At 47.8% G+C, this 20,000-nt stretch overlaps 1 protein-coding gene and 1 long non-coding RNA gene across 3 annotated transcripts; one reads left to right on the top strand and one right to left on the bottom strand.

Moving 5' to 3' along the window:
• The first annotated feature begins 738 nt into the window (after positions 1-738).
• Positions 739-6,242, top strand: SPATA19 (spermatogenesis associated 19). Of its 2 annotated transcripts, XM_028527252.2 has the most exons (7): positions 739-980; positions 1,155-1,211; positions 1,692-1,784; positions 1,954-2,045; positions 4,474-4,551; positions 4,860-4,935; positions 6,078-6,242. In XM_028527252.2, exons 1-6 carry the CDS (start codon positions 903-905, stop codon positions 4,924-4,926), a joined length of 465 nt encoding a protein of 154 aa, XP_028383053.1. In that variant the 5' UTR covers positions 739-902; the 3' UTR covers positions 4,927-4,935; positions 6,078-6,242. The 2 variants fall into 2 exon arrangements, 1 of the variants encoding a protein (XP_028383053.1); XR_004900435.1 differs by lacking the exons at positions 739-980; positions 1,155-1,211; positions 1,692-1,784; positions 4,860-4,935 and having other exon boundaries at positions 1,890-2,045.
• Positions 6,243-8,185: 1,943 nt separating this feature from the next.
• Positions 8,186-19,727, bottom strand: LOC118497861. The gene is made up of 3 exons (XR_004900371.1): positions 19,602-19,727; positions 19,545-19,546; positions 8,186-8,202 (listed from the first exon to the last, which is right to left on the bottom strand). It is a non-coding gene; the product is annotated as an uncharacterized LOC118497861 (long non-coding RNA).
• Positions 19,728-20,000: the final 273 nt, after the last annotated feature.

Raw genomic sequence — 20,000 nt, 5'->3', positions numbered from 1 at the left:
ACAACAGTTTCAGGGTTAGGCTACAACTACTTTTGAGAGCAGCTGAACATATACTTAGTGTCCTGTAGGATGTTCTAAACTTCCTTCAATTTCTGGGTGAAGGTTCTAGGTGGAAATAACAGCTCTCTGAGCCTCTTTCAGTTTTCCGCTAAAAAACAATCTGCAGTCACAACACAACCCCCTTTTCACTTCCACTTTACCGTCCATCCACCTAGGCAGCCCTCCATGGGTGATCTGAAATAATCAGGAAATATCTTTTATAAGCAGTGATATATTCCATTTTTATCCTATATCTCTTATTATTTAGATTAATGGTTTGAATCACTTGTGTAAACAAAACAGACCTAAATAAAGAAAATGTCTTTGTTGAGAATTTTACTCCCCCATCTTTATTTTTTTTTGGGGGGGGTAGATAAGCTCTTTCCACCTCAATATATGAGAATAGGAATAAAAAATGCTGGTGGCATTGTTTGAATGTATATCTAGAGGGCCCAGGTCACTTTGTTACAAATTCATTATTTGGATTCATAAAATCTCTTTCTATTTAGCATTGTCAAGACTGGGTGACCAGCTATAAGCCCTCACCTCCCAATCTCCATCTATGATTTGCTGATTTCCCTCTCATGTCTTCCTCAGGCTTATCTTGCCTATGTCTTATCCTTATCCCCCTCCCCTCTTCTCCCCATTTCTGAGCTTTGGCATCACTAAAGTAGATTGCTTTCCGATCTCTCTTTTTCATCTCCACTCTAATCCAGGAGAATAAAGCAGGTCATTGTGACATCATCATTGGGCAGCGAATCAGGTGGGCACCTCCCTTCAATAACTTCCTTGTTCTAGAGGAGTTCTTAGGCCGCTTCAATGGAAGGAGGGAGCCAAGAAGAAGGCCTGGCAGAAGTCCAAAGATGATAATTACAACATGGATTGCATACATTCTTGCCCGGCGTGGTGTTGGGTTCCCCTTCCCACCAAAAACCAGTTCAGTAAGTGAAGCTGGTGGCAGTTATGTAGAATTTCCTCATGTATCTTCTCCCTTCTGAGCCCCCTGCTGCACTTCTAGAGAGAGAATCTTACAATATACGGCTTTGGATAAGAATGGAAGAGGGGGACTGGGTCTCTGGGTGTTGTGAGGGCATCAACTTATCAATTTGTTGCAGGACGTTGAAGTTGTGGAAAGCGAGGCTGTGTCTGTAGTACAGCACTGGTTGAAAAAAGTGAGTAAAATTCTTTTATTTTTCAGGGCACCCAAAATTCTAGAGAGCTGACCTCAGTGGGTACAGGAACTGGGACTTCCCTCTCCTTAGAATGGGAAACTCAAGTTCATTGCCAAACACCCCACCTAGAGCTGGGTCTGATCCATAGGATGCTGGGGCTTGTGTCTTTATCAGAGATGTGTTAAAATCACTACTAGCCCTGTCCTGCTTCTTAAACATGCCAAGTTTCAGATATGTTGCCCCAGCTACAGGGTGGCTCCAACATATCCTGGGATAAGGCCAAGGCCTTAGTGGGATCCCTGGAATCCCATGGGAAGGTAGCGGTAAGCAAACTTATTGCAGGAACCATGAGATACAGAGCTTGTATGTGTGGATATGTGGCATATATGTTGTGATGGAGAGGGAAAAAATGGAAAAAGAGAAAGAACTGGGGGTCAGATACTGAGTGACACTTTCAGAAGGAAATTACTTACCTTTCAGACTGAAGAAGAGGCTTCCCAGGACATAAAACAAAAGATGTCCAACAACTTCCCTCCCATCCATGGAGAAAATGTACATGTGACCAGAGATGTGGTAATGGAGAGTTTGAGACTATCCTCCTAGGAGGGTGGGGAGAGAGGGAGGGGGAAGGTGGAAGGTCCTACTGCAAAGGATCTTGGGCAAGTGGGAGGAGCTGGGCTCTACCTGAGCCATGGAGTTCTTGCTGGGCAGTAATTATGTGGACCCTGTCAAAATTTCCTAGGTGAAGCACCATCTCTCAAAGTCTGATTTGTTAGCAAACCAGAGTCAAGAGGTCCTGGAGGAAAGAACAAGAATCCAGTTCATAAGGTGGAGGTAAAGCAAATCTCATTTGCTCTGAGCCAAGTTATGGGGAGGGAGAAGCAAAGAAGGCCCCAAGCCCGCCTCCTCAGCTCTCTGGCTAACACAGACCCATAGCCATTATTCTCGAGAGAACAGCCTTTTGCTGAGAAAATTTGCAGCTTTACTTTGGGATCTTAAGGGAATATGTTGAATATGTTGGCTATCTTGAAAGCCCAGCTCATTCCTAAGTATGTAAATGACTTTAGGGGTTGGAAAACTGAGATTATTCAACGTTTCCTAAATGCTTCTGAATAAATTTCAGACTTCTGTTATTTTTGCAGTTGATTTGTTCAGAAGTGACTGCACTTTAAAGAGCTTAAAGAAAATAAGCTCTTAAAATGCAGAAGCCAAAGCCCTCATCTGCAGCTGAGGGGAGAGGAGGTGCCTCAGCGCTGAGGCTAGAATTACGTGCTCTGCTTTCTGGGAGCCTCATAATTTGCCAGCCTCCCATGGGGCCTGCTGAGCATAGGACGTCCCCACATTGGTGCTGAAGTTGCTCATGCCAGGCCCAGAGAGCTGGGCTTGGGCGCCGGCTCATTCCCTTGGCATAAATGTCTCTATTTCCTTGCTGGGATTTGGGCTCACCTGGGGTATCTTTTTTCCAGTAGAAGAACAGTGGGATTAAACTGTGAAGGAGCTTGCTCTCATTCTGCTTGCTCTTTTTCATACTCCCATCGCCAGCTTTGCTCTCTCTTCTATCAAAGGGGATATATTTCTCAAGAAATTTATTTTTGCTTCAGGGTATCCAGTTTTCAGGTGTTTACCCCTTCTAGTGGCATTAGCATTTTAGATGGGAATTCAACTACTTAGTGATTATGTAAAAGGAGGGGAAGTTGAGACCTCCCTGGGAAAGGTTTTTTTTGGATGGGAAACTTTCCAACAGTCGCTAAAACCATAAATGTTGGTGACTGTAATCCAGTCTCAAGCTTTCATGTGGGAGGCCAGTCCATGCATGATGTGGCTGCACCAGGGAGCTCTCAATGTGGCAGCTCCTTGGTTTGGGTAATATGAACATCATCTTCCACCATGTTTTGAAACCTTAGCTGTGTGACACAGCTAGGTTAAAGCTTTAGTGTTATGCTATAGGAATCGCAGTCAATCACCTATGTATAATGTTTCCACACTGGGTTTCTATGGAGATTTTAAACCAATAAACCCTGTAGGTTCCCCCTACAACCCAGCTATTATCATCAGTAAGTGTGTAGTCAGGGAACACAGCCCTTATGAAGCATCAGTGGACACTCATTTATTTGTTGATGTGTGCCACCCACTGGATGTTTGCTAGGCTCTCTGGAAGAGAGAGAGAAAAATAATTAGAGTCCCTAGTCTCAAGGAAATGCAAGGGATGGATAAGGTGTGTGAATGTTACAGAATGAGAAGGCCTGAGGACTACCTGCAAGAGCACAGTGTCGGAAAACCGGGTCCCACCAGTCCTAGGCATGGAGGCCAGGTACTCAGAGAAGGTTTCCAGAAGGACATTTGCATGGACTGACCGATGTACTGGGCAGGGCTTAGGTAAACAGGAGCTGGGGTGGGCCTCCCCCAGATGCAAGAGTCTTGGTGACAGTCTGGTCTGGCCTCCAGGGCCCTGTGCTGTAGCCCCTTCTTCTCGGAGGCCTCTCCCTTTCCCCCTCTGTTGGGGATAATCTTTCTCCTCTGGAATCACCTCATCTTTCTTCTCTCTCTCTGAGGCACTGACCCAGCTCCTCCTGGTGTGAGCACTATTTGTGAGCACACCTACTTCCCCCAGATGACAAGTACTCAGACAGCATTGGTTCTGTTTCACATTCAAGGCTACAAAGCTCACACCTACAACAAAGTGCTATCCAGACAAGGCAGGTTCAATGGGCACAGAGCCAGTGGGCAGGCTGATTTCACTAGACTGGAGGGTTTGTGAAGGGAGGATGGGACATGGAGTTGGGAAGGACGGGAAGGGGACCGTTGAGAGGAAGGCAAAGCATCAGGGTGAGAGAAAACAACAGTAGCAATGAGGTGCCTGCAGATTCTTGGTGACAGGATTTTCTAGAAGTATCTCTAAACCACAGTGAATATGGCACAATGCTGATCATCAAGAGCTGATAACGAGGTTGGAGAGCAATTCAGAAGGGCTGGATTCCGTGTCTTCCAAGACCCCTGGCCCGCTGTCTAATTCTAGTAAAGGCGCTTGACTGTTTCCTCAGCACCCCTCAGAAACGTTTGCAAGCTCCTGAGATTATCTGATGGCACAGGGGTACTTGGTTAGTAACGACCCTTTGAGTTCCTAGTAGTAGGAGGGTCAAGGACCAGCTCAAAAGTTCATGGCAATGGGGTCAAAACTAATCATTCATATGATTGCAACAGTTTCACGATGCCTAGTGAAAAAGAAACTCAAAAATCCTGGGGTTTGAATGGTGTTTTGCAGCCATACCCGTATCTTCCAAGTGCCAAGTGAGGTGAGAAATGATGTCATGCGTGAACGAATAGAGCAGGTGAGACAAAGGTAAGCTGCTGGGACAAGTTGATTTGTACTTCTAACTGGTGACCAGTGGGGTGGGGTGGCTGCTGGCCTTGCTTCTAATGGTCATCCTTAGCTTCAGCTCAAGCCGGGTCTGGCCAAGCCTGGATGGAGTTCCCCTGGGCTGAGTGCCTCTTTATATGACTCTGCTCCTAGGTCTAGATGGGCCGATGGCCCAGGCATGGGCTGCCTGCCCCACCCCATCCGGGCCGAGGTCTGGGTATGTTCTCTGGGTGGGCTTAGCCAACTTGCAATCTTTGCTCTGCCTGGCCCCTCCCCTCTGTGCCCTGCAGCTTGTGCCGTCTCACCGATGAATCTTCTCAGGAGCTTCCCTACAGAAATTCCTTCTCAGACTGCTGAGAGCCTCAGGTGAGAGAGCTGACAGGTGAGGACTGGGCACAGAAGATGGCTGTGCTGGGCAGGGACAGTGCTCTGGCACGGGCGCTTGATTATCAGGTTTAGCCTTTCCCTAGTGGGAGGGCCTACACTTGGGGCTGGTGTGAGTGGGGGAGGAGGCAGCTGCCCGGGGCTCCTGCCCCACCTCTCTTAAAGGACGTAAAGTCAAGTTCAGATAGGCCTCTCTGATTCTTTTCACTGTGGTGTCAGACCAGTGCTTCTCGCCTGTGCACAGGCCTGGGGATCACTGATATCTGGGGTTAGGTCGTGGTGGGACCTGGTGTTGTGCCTTCCTGATGCTTGCAGGCAAGGCCACAGCTGGTCAGCTGACCCCATTTTAAACTGTAAGATCACAGGGCACTGGAGTGGGGTGAGGGAGCATAGGTTTTGGCCCTGCCACTGAGTAGGCGAAGGCTCAGGTCACGTGGTCTCTTGGCCTGCACTTGGTAGTGGTGGTCATAACACGGGATGTTTCTGGGGCTCTGGAAGGTCACTGCACCCCTGCCAGGAGGAAAAGACTGTGCTGGCTGTCAGCGTCCTGGGGGGAGGGGATGAAGGAGCAATTCAGGCAGAGCTGACCCCCAACAAGCTTAACGGAGAACTACAGAAATGTAATGTGGCATTTGTCCAGCACTAATGCATGCCAGCTTCCACACAGGCACTTTGTCAGGACTTCTTAGCTGACTCAAAGCAACCTTACTAGGAGGGCATGACTTGTGCCTGCTATGCTGACTGCAGAGGGGAAGCCGAGCCTCGGCCACAGATGCTGGGCTCTGGGCTGGCCCCACCACGGGGGAGTTGCTCGATGCCTTTGTGCCTCAGTTTCATTCAGAAAGTTGCCTTGACAGCAGCACCCAGCCTTTGCTCAATGCCCTGCCCGTGCGTGGCTGGATAACATTAACTGAGATGAAGAGTCTGAGGGGCTTGCAGGGACTCCTGAAGTTGGAAGCAGCCAGGCTTCCATCCCAGCTCTGTCCAATCCACTTCCACCTGCTCCTTCTGTGGGTCTCTCTGCTCCTGGCACCCAGCTCTGTGAAGGATCAGCCAGCACAAACGTTGCCCCTTACCCTCCTGCATCTCTGCAATGCGCTTGTGGCCATTTCTCTGCTTCTCAGGTTATGTCCTTCAGGGTCAAGGAGCAGCCTGTGTAAGAAGAACGCCCACCTCCTCTTTGACCTGTGGAGTGACCACACTTGGGCGGATCCTGTGGGTGAGCCCTCCCCTGTAACAGTGGCAGCCCTGGAATAGTCTCAGTGAACTGCGAATAAAGAGACATGCTATTTAACCACCCTCTTGGCCTCTGGTGTGAATGCTTTGCCATTCAGTCACTCACTCACTCACGCATTTATCAGATGCTGAGCACCTCATGGCTTGCCTCTGGGGATGCAGAGCTTTCCACCCTGGGTGAGACAGAATACAGACCAGACCCCCTTAGTGATGTGGACCATGCTGGGTGCATCCTGAAAGTTAGGAGGGGCACTAGTGAGAACTGGGGTGGGCTGAGGTGGGAGGATTTCCTGAGGGAAGTGTGGTTTGTTGGTTTCTTTCAAATGTTTATTTTGTCTTTATGCTATTACAGTTGTCCCATTTCCCCTCTTCATTCTCCTCCACCCTGTACACCCTCTCCCACCCACATTCCCCCCCTTTAGTTCATGTCCATGTGTCATAAGTTCTTTAGCTTCTACATTTCTCATACTATTCTTGCCCTCTCTCTGTCTATTTTCTACCTACCATCTATGCTATTTATTTTCTGTACCTTTTCCCCCTCTCTACTCCTCCCACTCCTCTGTTGCTAACCCTCCATGTGATCTCCATTTCTGTGGTTCTGTTACTGTTCTAGTTGTTTGCTTAGCTTGTTTTTGTTTTTGTTTTAGGTGTGATTGTTAATAATTGTGAGTTTGCTGTCACTTTACTATACATGTTTTTTATCTTCTTTTTCTTAGATAAGTCCCTTTAATATTTCCTATCATAAGGGCTTGGTGATGATGAACTCCTTTAACTTGACCTTATCTGAGAAGCACTTTATCTGCTCTTCCATTCTAAATGAAAGCTTTGCTGGATAGAGCAATCTTGGATGTAGGTCCTTGCCTTTCATGACTTGGAATATTTCTTTCCAGCCCCTTCTTGCCTGCAAGATCTCTCTTGAGAAATCAGCTGACAGTCTGATGGGAACTCCTTTGTAGGTGACTGTCCCCTTATCTCTTGCTGCTTCTAGGATTCTCTCCTTCATTTTTACCTTTGCTAATGTAATTTTGATGTGCCTTAGTGTGTTCCTCCTTGCGTCCAACTTCTTTGGAACTCTTTGAGCTTCCTGGACTTCCTGGAAGTCTATCTCCTTTGCCAGATTGGGGAAGTTCTCCTTTATTATTTGTTCAAATCACTTTTCCACTTGTTGCTCTTCCTCTTCCCCTTCTGGTACCCCTATAACTTGGATGTTGGAACATTTAAAGATGTCCTGGAGGTTCCTAAGCCTGTCCTCATTTTTTTGAATTCTTGTTTCTTCATTCTTTTCTGTTTGGTTGTTTCTTTCTTCCTTCTGGTCCACTCCATTGATTTGAGTCCCAGTTTTCTTCCCATCACTATTGGTTCCCTGTGCATTTTCCTTCATTTTACTTATCGTAGTCTTCATTTTCTCATCTAATTTGTGACCAAATTCAACCACTTCTGTGAGCATCCTGATCATCAGTGCTTTGAACTGTGCATCTGATAGTTTGGCTATCTCTTGGTTGCTTAGATGTATTGGCTCTGAGGCTTTGATCTGTTCTTCTGTTTGAACCATTTTTTTGGGGGGGGTCTGGTTGCACTTGTTACGTAGTGAGGGGGGGAGCTTTAGGTGTTCACTAGGGCAGGGTAACCCAGTTGCTGGGTTGTGACTCTGTATGTGGGGGTGGGGACAGAGGGGGAAGAATGGTGCTTGCTCCGCTCTCATATTTCAGTCCCATCCGCTGCTTCCCATAGGCAAATTGGGCCTTTCTGGTGCTGATTCCCACGTGGGTGGGTTTGTGTATGTTCTAGGACTGCGTGGGTGTCTCCAACAAACTCTCCTGTGAGGCTGGGAGTCTCTCCCGGCACCTCAACCCCCACAAGTGTTTTCAATTGGTGCTTTTAGGCTTTATTGCCCAACTCTGGGGCCCTGGGTTGCTCTGTCTGTCTTGCTCCCTGTTTTTGCCTGGTTTATCTGTGCGTGAATGTGTGTCTGCGGTCAGCCAGCGGCCTTGCACGCCTCACTGGGTCTGCCCACTGCCACCCCGTGCCTGGGGTCTGCCAGCCACCGCTTTTTCCTGCTGAGACTGCTCTCAGCGGGCTGCTAACTCCGCCCCTCCCACTGGTCTGGATGAATGATTGTTGGACTTCCATGCAGTTCAATTTTCTGTCAGATCTGGTTGTTTTTTTTTGTTTCTAAATTTTTGTTGTCCTTAATTTTGGTTGTGCAAGGAAGCACAGTGTGTCTACCTACGTCTCCATCTTGGCCAGTCTTCTTCTTTTTTTTTAAAAAATGGAAATCTTAAGTTTCTGACCTATACCCTTTCTCCCCTCTGAAGAACTTTTAATATTTCTTGCAAGTCAGGTCCACTGGTGATAATTTCCTTTGATTTTTGTCTGTCTGAGAAAGTATGTCTCCTTCACTTTGAAGAACAATTTTGAAGGATATAAGGTTCTAAGTGCTTTTTTTCCCCTTTAACACTTTCACTATTTGCTCCACTCCTTGCTTGCATGATTTCTGAAGGGAAGTTGAATATAATTTTCATCTTTACTCTCCTCTGGGTAAGTTTCCCCATCCCCATCTTTCAATTTTTTTTTCTTTGTCTTTGATTTTCTGCAGTTTAAGTACGACATGTCTAAGTGTGAATTTTTCAGTATTTACCCTACTTCATGTTCTGAGCTTTCTAGATCTATTGTTTGGGGTCTGTCATTAGTTTTGGAAAGTTCTCAACTATTACTTTAAATATTTTTCCTTTCCCTTCATTTTTTTTTCAGTGTCCCCATTATGCCTTTTTTACACCTTTTGTAATTGCCCCTGTTCTTGAATATTCTGTTCTACTTTTTCAATGCTTTTTTTTTTCTCTTTGCTTTTCAGTTTGGGAAATTTCAATGGACATTTCTTGTAACACACTCATTCTTTCCTTGGCCATGTCTAATCTACAGATGAACCCATCAAAGGCATTTTTCTTTCTTTTCTTTTTTAAAAGATGTTATTTATTTTTAGAGAGAGGGGAAGGGAGGGAGAAAGAGAGGGAGAGAAACATCAGTGTGTGGTTGCCTCTCATGCACCCCAAACTGGGGAGCTGGCCTGCAACCCAGGCATGTGCCCTGAATGGAAATCAAACCGGTGACCCTTTCATTCTCAGGCCAATGCTCAATCCACTGAGTCACACCAGCTGGGGCCAAAGGCATTTCTCATTTCTATTACAGCGTTTATTATTTCTTGCACTTCTGTTTGAATTTTTCTTAGAGTTTCCTTCTCTTTGCTCACATTGCCCATCTGTTCTCGCATATTGTCCACTTTTTCCATGAGACCCCTCAGAATATTAACTATGCTTGTTTTGAATTCCAAGTCTGATAATTCCAACATCTCTGCCATAACACTCTGGTTTCTGGTGCTTGTTGCATCTCTTCAGATTGTATTTTTTACCTGTTATCATTCCCTGTAATATTTTGCTGAAAGCCAGATATGTGGTAGGAGGTAAAGGAACTGTGGTAGTAGGCCTTAAGCGTGAGTTTTCTCTTTATCTGCTTAGGAGTTTGGTTGTGTTTATTCTTTCCAGCAGCTGAGGTTTCAGAGGTTAAAATGGTCTGTGGCGTCCTTGTTTTGTCTCCCCTGTTGTCTTTGGGTATCCCTAGAGACCTCCTTCCACAGGACCTGAGCTTTTCTGTCCTTCCAGCTGTAACCCGAGGTCATTGCACAGGAGCCCTGCTGCAGTGGTGGTGTGTGAGGAAGATGGGAGTGTCCTGTGCCCTCTGACCGGGCCCCAGTCTGTCTGTGAGCCTGTGCCCCTGGTCTGTGCCCTTCGTAGTGCTTTTCCTCCTCCCCCCACTCCCCTCTAGGGAGAGACAGGATGCCCATAGATCCTGCAGTTGGATAGTTTTCTTTCCCCAGCTATGTAGGCTCTGGGAAGAGTTTCCCTTGAGGGCAACCTTTGTTAAGGAGAGCAAAACACTCTGGACATAATTCAAAATGGTTATTTTGTCTCCTCTTGCTGGGTGGAAGTGGGGGTGGGGCAGGAGGATTTTTCCCTGATCTTCACTGTGTGAACTTAGTGAGGCTCCTTCAGGTAAAAGGGGGTGTGGGGGCTTTCTTTAGACTGCCCCCCGACTTAACTCTCAAGCTTGTCCACTCAATCACAGTTTTACTGTGTCAATCACAGTTTAACTGGTTTTCTGGAGGTTTCTGCACCTGGGCTTTTCTCTGGAAGGACATGGCTCTATCCACTGGCTGTCTCTCCAGAGTTCAGGTCAGTGGTTTGCCCTTTGAGCTCAGTTCTCCGATGGATCTAGAAAGAGTTGTTGGTTTTCAGTGTGTTCAGCTTTTTTCTTTTTAAAAAATTTATTTTATTTTGTTTTTTAGAAAGGGGAAGGGAGGGAGAAGGAGAGGCAGGGAAACATCGATGCAAGAGAGAGAGGTCAACTGGTCGCCTTCTGCGTGTGCCTGGACCAGGGACCCAGCCTGCAGCCTGGGCGTGTCCCCTGATCAGGGTCGCTGGTTTTTGAACCAGTGACCAAAAAGCTTTGCGGGATGACTCCTAATCAACTGAGCAACATCAGCCAGGGCTCAGCTTTTTTCTTTATTGTGAGGCTGGCAGTGACAACTTCCAAGCTTTTTACATATCTGACTGGAAACTGGAAGTTGTATTAAAATATTTGGGTATTTACTAGAATAACAGCTAATGTTTACTGAGTACTTACCATGTGCCAGGTATATTCAAGCACTTAATCCAAGCAACCCTTTGATGCAGATGCAGTTATTATCAGACAGGAGACAACGTAAGGCCAGGGAGGTTAAGCATCTTGAGCACAGGTGCTTTGGTGACAGAGGGGTGTCAGGCCTGGCCTGGCTTGTCTCCAAAGCCTCCTTTCTCAATCACTTGGTACACTATGTGTCGGCGTGGGCCAAGCCTGGGGGATACAGCAATAAGACCCTCCCCGTCTCTGCCCTGGTGAAACTTTCACTTTGACAGATGAGACAAATTATTTTAAGAGAACTAGTTATTTATTAGTCACAAGTTTCACAACTACTGTAAAGGAGCAGTATTCTGCAGAATGGGAACTTGCCCTAAGAGGAGATAACAGATGTAGTTTTGATTATTTAAAGGTCATTAACCCCACTTTACAGATGAAGAACTGGAGCTTCAGAGAGGTTAAGTGGTTTTCCTGATGTCACACAGTCATTAAACAGCATAGCCAGGATTTGAATCCAGGCAACCACAGCCAGAGCCAGTGTCCTTAACCAGTCCGCTGTAGCAATAGGCTGGGGGAGGGGTCATTTTGGTAGGTGGTGGTGGTGGTGAGCCTTGGCCAGCAGACACTGGGAAGGGGAACGGGTTGGGGGGGAGGGCAGAAGGGAGAGAAGAGCTTGAGTAGTGGGTGTTAACCAGCAGGGGGCGGTCAGCAACCACTGGGCAGTGTCAAGGGAGAGGGCTGTACGGGTGTGACAGAGGACAAACTAAGAGGTCACTCTAGCTGGATGGGAGTAGGAGGGATGGGCCACGGAGGCTGTGAGAGGGACCAGGCCAAGCCCTGAGGGTGTGGGCTTTGCTAACAATGATCCTGGCTTTCTCCCTGAAGGGACAGGATGTGCAGGATGCTGGGGACGAATGTGGTCACCTGCATGAAGGCATACTGGTACAGGATGGAACGGGGCCCCTGAGGAAGTGAGGGGATTGAGAGATACGGATAGATTTGAGACGGCACTGATGTGGCTTGGTGACACGTGGACACACCTGGATGGGGTTGGGGGGGTGAGAGAAGAAAGACATGTCTTGGGGTGCAGTTGGCTATGAAGCTGCCATTGGCTCAGATAGAAGGCCGCTGCATGAGTTCAGTTTGGGTTGTAATTTGGGTCCCACAGTGGTGATGTCAAGCAGGGGAGGAGACAGACAGAACTGGGCTGGCAGGCAGGAGTCCAGGTGGCATATGAGTGGACCTGGTGGCAAAGAAGAGCCTTTTGGGGGTTCCCTTGCAACACCAAGCTCAGCAGGAGAGGGGTAGATAGGAGGCAAGCAGGCAGGCCCCATCACAATTTAGCAAGGACAAAGCTCTCCCCATTCTCCCAATTCGGAGGCTGTTTTGTGAGACACCACCAGATGGCACTATGTTCATACAAAAAAGAGTTTCCGAGGCAAGTGTCTCCTTTGAGTCAGATTCTCTGTGTGCCGTGGGGTTCCGATTTCGGCACCATTTGAGAAGCCTAAACAGATGAAAAGCCTTTGAGTATCTCAGATTAATGGTGGACACAGTTCACATGCACATACGTGAACTGAGCTATTCATTCAAATGAAACTTAGCATTTGCACCCAGCAATGTGCTAGGTCACAGGGCTACCCAGGTGCATCTTGACATATCTTCAAGGAGCCAGAGAGGTGGAGGAGCTGGTAGGCAAATAATGCAAAGTGGTGTGGAAACTAACCAAAAGGGGAGGGAGTGATTTTCTCTGCTTGAGAGAAGACAGGCCGACTTCCCAGCAGAGGTGACATTGAAGCAAAGGCTTCAGCAGGCTCTGGCAAGAAAAGAGGGGTCTTCCAGGGAAGGGGAAACCCATGTGGGAAGGCACGAGGATGTTTAGGGAACTGGGCCTGGCCCTTCACGCTTGGAATGCAGGGTATGGTGGGGAGAATAAGCAGAAGAATTGAGAGGTGCATAGGTGGGGGTCCTACAGATGGGTACACAATAACCCCGTGAAACTTGGCTGGAAGACCCAGAGCAAAGGAGAAGCTGAGGCTGAATCGCTGGCCAGGAAAGTCTTCTTAGAGGAGAGAAGATGTGCACAGGGGTCCAGCTTCAGGTGCTTGGAGAAGAGGGGGAGCCCATTTGCTCAGAAAGCAAAAGCCTTCAGTTTTCCCACTCTGACCTGGGAGGTAACAGTTAAGGAGAGCATAAGCTCCACCTGTCTCTCACCAACCTGGACTTTGGGGAGAGAGGGGCCTGCATTAGTCTTATAGCCGCAGCTTCTTCAAAACCCAGGGAGGAAATGAAATCATTAAGTGGCTGCAATGGAGTTTTGTTCTGTGCATGATTAGCCCCAGGAGGGGAGTTTGGGAACAAATATGCCTCCTCTACCTGTATTACAGGGGGACTGAGCCATGGTAAATTAAAAGAAAATAACTGGCAAATTTGGGACCAGTCAGCTGTGACCAAGCCATTTGTGTAGTTAAATGGATCAGAAAGAGCTAATAATGGCTTTGTGGTCATGGATCCCTTGGTGAGGGGAGGGCATGGGAGCTGGTCCGGGTTGATGATACATGTATGAGGAAGGCAACCCCCCACCCCCCAAAAACACTGGAATTATCTTCTGGAGGGCAGGCCCCTTGTAGCACAGGCTTCTCCCACTAGGTAAGTGTTCTAGGAACCCATCAATAACCATGTACCAGCAGGTGTTGTTGTGAGAGGCTGTGTTGGGCTTCAGTGCATTTTTTTGAAGACTCTTTCAACCAGTTGGCTCATTTCATGAGGGATGATTTATGAGCACACCTGCCCACACCTCAATGACAGTTCAGGAGTTTTTGATCAAAAATGGCACAACCCCCTTCCCCTACCCTCCCTGTTCACCTGATCTCACCTTGAGTGACTTTTTTTGTTTCTCTGGATGAAAAAAGTCCTCAAGGGGAAAAATTTTGCCAATATGAAGAGGTGAAACAAATAAAAAAAATGGTAGATTTACTAAAAGGCATCAAAATTGATAAGCTTGATAGGTGTACTGCATCAAATAGAGTACTCTGAAGATGACAGAAATTTAAACGTGAGAATAAATACACAATTTGTTGTAAATTAATAACGGGTATTTTTGGGGGTCCCTCCTCATAGATGTTTTTCCTGGGACTTTCCCGTGGTGGTGGTGGGGGGAGAGTGGGGCATTGGCCTGTTCTCCACCCGCTGGTGTCATTTCCCAAGGGGTTGTTAATGCTAGACAGAGACAGCGACTTAGGGCCAGCCTCTGCGGTCTCACAGGAGACAGACTCAGTCTCCACCAAGGCGAGCTTGGGACACCAGAGGAGGTCGGAGCCGACTCCCTCTGTGTCTGCTCCTGCTGAGTGCTGTGCGAGTCAGGGACTTAACATCAAGTGCTCTAATGAACAGAACCGAATGTGGTGGGGACCCCAGATGGAGACCCAGCCAGTGCCCTGGGGTGTTCACTGAGAGGTGGGGTGGGGCTCTCTCCGGTCCATCTCCAGAGCAGAAGGTTAGGCGTCAGCCAAACCTGCATGGGAAAAATGGAGCTGGCTGTTCTCAGAAAGCCCAGGGCTCTGGAGAGAGAGCAAGGCGGGAGGCGACTCTAGGCAGGTGCGCTGCCTGAGGCAGGTGGGCTGCCTGAGGCAGGTGGTTGGAAGGGATGGGAGGAGTGATGGGGACTTGGGCTCCTTCAGGCGCCTTCTTTGAGACCTGAAACTCAACACTAGGCTGCAGCACAGTCTGGAGGAGCTGGGACCCGGACAAAGGTGGGACCTGGCAGTGCCCAGGCGCCTCTCAGGTGACTTACCAGTGGGCTCTGGCCGCGCAGTGGCTGCACCGCTGGGACCCCCCTGCAAGCGTTGCTACGCTGGGCCTAGATTGTATAGTGTGCGCCCTTGGCGACCCCCCTCCCCCGCACACCGGCTGCCTAGGCGGTTTTTCAGGGGCTGGCGGGGCCTGGCAGGGAGACCCCGGCAAACCACCATCCGCAGTACTGGACTTGCTTTCCAGTTCTTTCCAGTTGCTCCGCAGCGAGGGTCGGAATTCATTCTCCGTGGTGAGAGGAAAAACAAAGGCCGAGAAATCCGCGGAGGCTCCCTGCGAGTTTGGGAAAGTTTGCTCCCAACCTGGCTCAACTGAGGGGCCGGCTAGGTATCCTTGCGGCCTCGGCTAGGCATCCTTGTGGCCTCGTGCCCTCCCTCCGCTTCACCCCGCAGAGCAGTCTCGGCCCTCCGACCCGCCCTCTGCCCCGCCTGTTCACTCTGGCTTAGCCCCTGCCTCCTCCTCCTTGTGCCCTTTCGCCCTGCTCCAGCAGCACAGCAGGAGAGTTGCCCTGGGGGACACTTAACAGTCTCAATCAACAACTTTAAGAGCTCACTCGGGACAGCCAACGTCTGTGGCCACCTACCAGTTTCTGTCTTTGCTGAGGTCTCCGGGTTTAGAGGGTGCGCCCGGCAAGGGCAAGGGGCGTGCCTTTGGGGCTCTGCAAAAACTCAGGAAAGGGATGAGCACCCGCATGGGCCTCAGGGGTTTGTGTCACCATTTTCCTAGTGCTCACCGCAGCGCGGGGGTGGGGGTGGGGGGCTTCCCTCTTCCCTCTCTCTCATTTCTGGTGCCCCCCTGCAAGGCATCTCATTGTAGGTGGGTCTGGAGGTCCTGAGCATGGACTGTGTCCCCTGAGAGAGTGACAGGGAGACTAGGGCCATAGCCTTCCTGCCCTATAAGGGGGAAGCCTGGAAGGCTCTGTGAGAAACTACAGGTGGCATGCTTTTGGTGAAGACACTAAACGTGTACATGTCTGTACTTTTTCTGGAAGGCAATATAACCTAGCTGCTAAAACAGAAGCCTCTAATGTTAGAAGATTGCTAGGGCTGGATCCCTGGTTCTGTGTGACCTCAACCGTGTTGCTTAACCAGTCTGTGACTCAGTTTCCAGGAGTCCTTGGGGAGATTGAGAGGACCCTTGCAAAGCGTGTGCACATGCCTGGGACCTGGCAGACCATCAGCTGACAATGTGCTTGCCATGGTGAGTATAGCGCCAGGACGACCCATTGTCCCCGCACAACCCCTTTCTAACAGACCGTCACTGGTTATTACTCTTCATCTTCAGACAAAACTCCCATCAGCCCTTTGCAGTGGGAGGTGGTGGTTCAGCCACTTCATAAGGATACTCAGTCGTGCTGTCTGGGAGCTCTTGAAGGTGAAAGATTCTGGGTGCAGCTAACGATGTTGGGGGACCACAGACCAGCATTTAGTTAAAATAAAACTATTAGGAGTTGATTTGGGAGTCAATGTGTGAGGGAGGATGTTGTCGAAATCATGGTCAGAGTGTGTACTTTTTAAAAGAAGGTGGTGTTTGCTTAGAACTCTGAGACATGCGGCCTTGGAACTGGCTGGATGCACTGAGTCCCCTCACACCCTGCAGAGGGGCCTTCTCTGGGTCTGTGCCAACTGAGGAAAGAAACTGCTACCTCTGGCCTCGGGTTTCTCGAAGTCTGGGGAGAGAGGCTCGCAGCATGGCCTGGACCAGAAGGGAGTGTGATGTGGCATCTTGTGGCCAGCAGGGGATGCTGTTGACCCAGTGTTGCAAGCTGCCGGTCCAGGTTGCTGGCTCCCTCCGCCCCTCCTCCCCATACAAGCCCAGTCTGCTCATTTCTCAGATACTTCCACCATGTGCACTGTACACCAGCCACTGGCATGCTTCACTTGCATGGGCACTTAGCTCTTGCGCATGTTCTCCTAAACATGCAAATTTCCCTTGGTTTGGAAGCAAGCACAAGACAGTGGGCCTTTGTTTTGTGGGGGAGGGGGTACCTTGCTTGCTATGGCTTCTGGCAGAGGCTGGGGGAGTGAAGTTACCTTGACAATTCCACAGAGTGCAATCCCTGCCTGCACACCTTGGGGCTTCTAGCATGCCCTGCGTGTAACAAGGAGTAAAATGGGGGCACTCAGGGTGTGTACGGATATGAGGGGGAAGCGCTGTGAGTCAGACCTAGGGCTTCAGATTCCTTTCTGGGACCAGAGTTGTGTCCTCTTTGTGCAGAGTCTGGTTTAAAGCTGGGCTTCTCCAATTTCAGTGGGCGTCAGAATCCCACTAAAGTGCAAGGGCACCTGTTAAAGATGGATATTTGTGTGTGTGTGATTGCCATTTAATTTTTTATTTCTTAATTTCAGTATAGTTGGTATACAACATTATATAGTTATGTCAGATTCTGTTTACAATACAGTGATTCAACATTTTCATACTTTACAATGTGATCACCCCAACAATTTTAGTAATCAGCCGTTACCATATAAACTTATTACAGTATTATTAACTATGTTACCCTTCACCTTTTTCACCCATTCTCCCACCCCTTCCCCTCTGGTAACCATCCATTTAGTCTCCATTTCTGTAAGTCTATTTTTGTTTTGTTTTGTTTGTTCATCTGTTTTGTTTTTTTAGATTCCACATCTAAGTGAAAGCATATGTTTTTGTCTTTCACTGTCTTTTTTTTTTTTTTACATTTAGTATTATTTTGTGCTAGTTTTAGGTGAACAGCATAGTGGTTAGACTATCATATAGTACACAAAGTGTTCCCCCTGATATTTCCCATACCCACTGTCACCATGCATAGTTATTGCAATAGTATTGACTATATGTTTGATGCTGTGCTTTATCCCTGTGACTGTTTTGTAACTGTCCCTTCACTTTTTTTACCCAGTCCTCCAGTTCTCCACCCCTACCCCCACCCCACACCCCACACAGGCAAGCAGCGTCAGTATGTTCTTTGTGTCTGAGTCTGCTTCAGTTTTATTTGTTTATATTGTTCTTTAAATTGCACTATAAGTGAAGTTATGTGGTTATTTGTATTCCTCTGACTTATTTCACTTTGTATTGTACAATACCCTCTATACCTATCCATCCTGTCACAAATGGTAAGATTTCATTTATTTTTATGGCTGAGTAGTATTCCATTGTGTACATGTACCATGGTTTTTTTATCCACTCATCTATTGATGGGCACCTGGGTTGTTTCCATTTCTTGGCTGTTGTGATTAATGCTTCAATGAACATGGAGGTGTATATATATTTTTGAATTAGTATTTTGGGTTTCTTTGGATATATACCCAGAAGTGGAAATGCTGGGTCATAAGGCAGTTCCACTTTTTATTTTTTCAGGTATCTCCATACAGCTTTCCACAGTGGCTGCACCAGTCTGCATTCCCACCAATGGTGCAGAAGAGTTTTCCTTTCTCCACATTCTCGTCAGCACTTGTTGTTTGTGGAGTTACTTATACATTTATTTATTTTCTCATTAAACTTTGTTAGTGGATTTCAAAATTCTGTGACAAATTTTTGGTCAAGTTGTTTCTATAAAAAAATACTGATTTCAAAAACTAATAACTTAAAAACTCCCCCCCCCCCCACACAAAACCTAAATGTCCACAAACATACTCCTTTCCTTCTGAAGGTTTTATAATGCACTGTAATCATTAACCAGTCTTTTTTTTTTTTATCCTCACCCAAAGACATTTTTTTTTTTCATTGCTTTTAGAGAGAGAGAGGGAGGGAGAAAGGAAGGGACAGAAACATTGATATGAGAGAGAAACATTGGTTGGTTGCCTCCCATATGTGCCTGGACTAGGGATGGAACATGCAACCCAGGTGTGTGCTCTGACCAGGAATTGAAACCACAATCTTTTGGTTATGAGACGATGCTCCAACCAACTGAGCCACACCGGCCAGGACAACCAGTCTTTTACTATTAAATGTGCAGGGTCATTGGAGGCAAATAGTTCTGAGACTGTTCTTCCACAACTGTTTAAGACTGTGGTGGCAGGTGTTGGGGATGATACTCATTTAACTTTCTGAGCTTTCTGGGAAGACTTGGTGACTGCCAGCTCCAGCTGCCTTCTTGTCTGCAGCTGTGATGGCACCCACAGCAACTGCCTGTTGCATGTCACAAACAGTAAAATGACCCAGAGGAGGATAGTCAGAGAAGCTTTCAACATACATGGGCTCATCAGGAACCATATTGACAGTGACAGCATCAAAGTTTTTGGTGGCTCAAAAACTTTGGGCTATCTTTAAGCTTTTCCCCAGAATGACAATCTTCTCCTTAGCTCAGCGAATTTGCAAGCAGTATGAGCTGTGTGACCATCCAGAGCAAGTGCCTGTCCAGCACTGATTTGGCCTGGGTGGCTCAGGATGACCACCTGAGCTGTGAAGCCAGCTGCTTCCATTGGTGGGGCATTTTTGCTGTCATCAGCCACATTGCCACAATGACCATCATTGACGCACGTGTTCTTGACATTGAAGCCCATACTGTCCCCAGGTAGAGCCTCACTCAAAGGTTCATGGTGCATTTCAATGGACTTGTCACAACATTGACTGGAGCGAAGGTGACTACCATACTGGGTTTGAGGACACCAGTCTCCACTTGTCCAGAGGGACAGTACCAATGCCACCAGTCTGTAGATATCCTGGAGGGGCGGATGCAGGGGCTTATTAGTTAGATGAGTTGGTGATAGCATATAATCCAGAGCTCTAAGCAGCATGATTCCACTAGCACTGCCATCCTTACAGGTGACTTTCCATCCCCTGAACCAGGGCATATGGACCCTTGGGTCCAGAATAGTGTCACCATTCCAACCAGAAATTGGTACAAGTGCTACCATGTCAGGGTGCTAGACAATTTTCTTAAAATAGGTGCTGACTTCTTTAATGATTGATTTCCTCATATTTCCTCTGGCTGTAGGGTGGCTTAGTGGAACCATTTTAACACCACCAATCAGCTGTTTCACACTCACTGTGTAAGCCAGAAGGGCACACTCATGGGTCTGCCCATGCTTGGAGATGCCTGCTTCAAATTCACCAACACCAGCAGCAATAATCAGGACAGGACAGTGTAGCCAGCCTGAAATGTGCCTGTCATCACACTTTTGATAAAGTCTCTGTGTCCTTGGGCATCAATGATGGCAGCATAATACTGGCTGGTCTCAAATTTCCACCAGTGGGTATCAACAGTGATACCATCCTCACGTGAAGCTTTCAGATTATCTGAGACTCAGACATGCTTGAAGGAGCCCTTCCCCATGTTAGTAGCCTCCTTCTTATATTTTTCAATGGTTCTTTCATTAGTCCCACCACTTTTGTAGATCAGATGGCCAGTA

Source organism: Phyllostomus discolor, chromosome 13 (assembly GCF_004126475.2).
Source record: "Phyllostomus discolor isolate MPI-MPIP mPhyDis1 chromosome 13, mPhyDis1.pri.v3, whole genome shotgun sequence".
NCBI classification, from domain to species: Eukaryota; Metazoa; Chordata; class Mammalia; order Chiroptera; family Phyllostomidae; genus Phyllostomus; species Phyllostomus discolor.
Note: the sequence above shows the minus strand (reverse complement) of the source record. Positions and strands in the feature narration are given on the sequence as shown.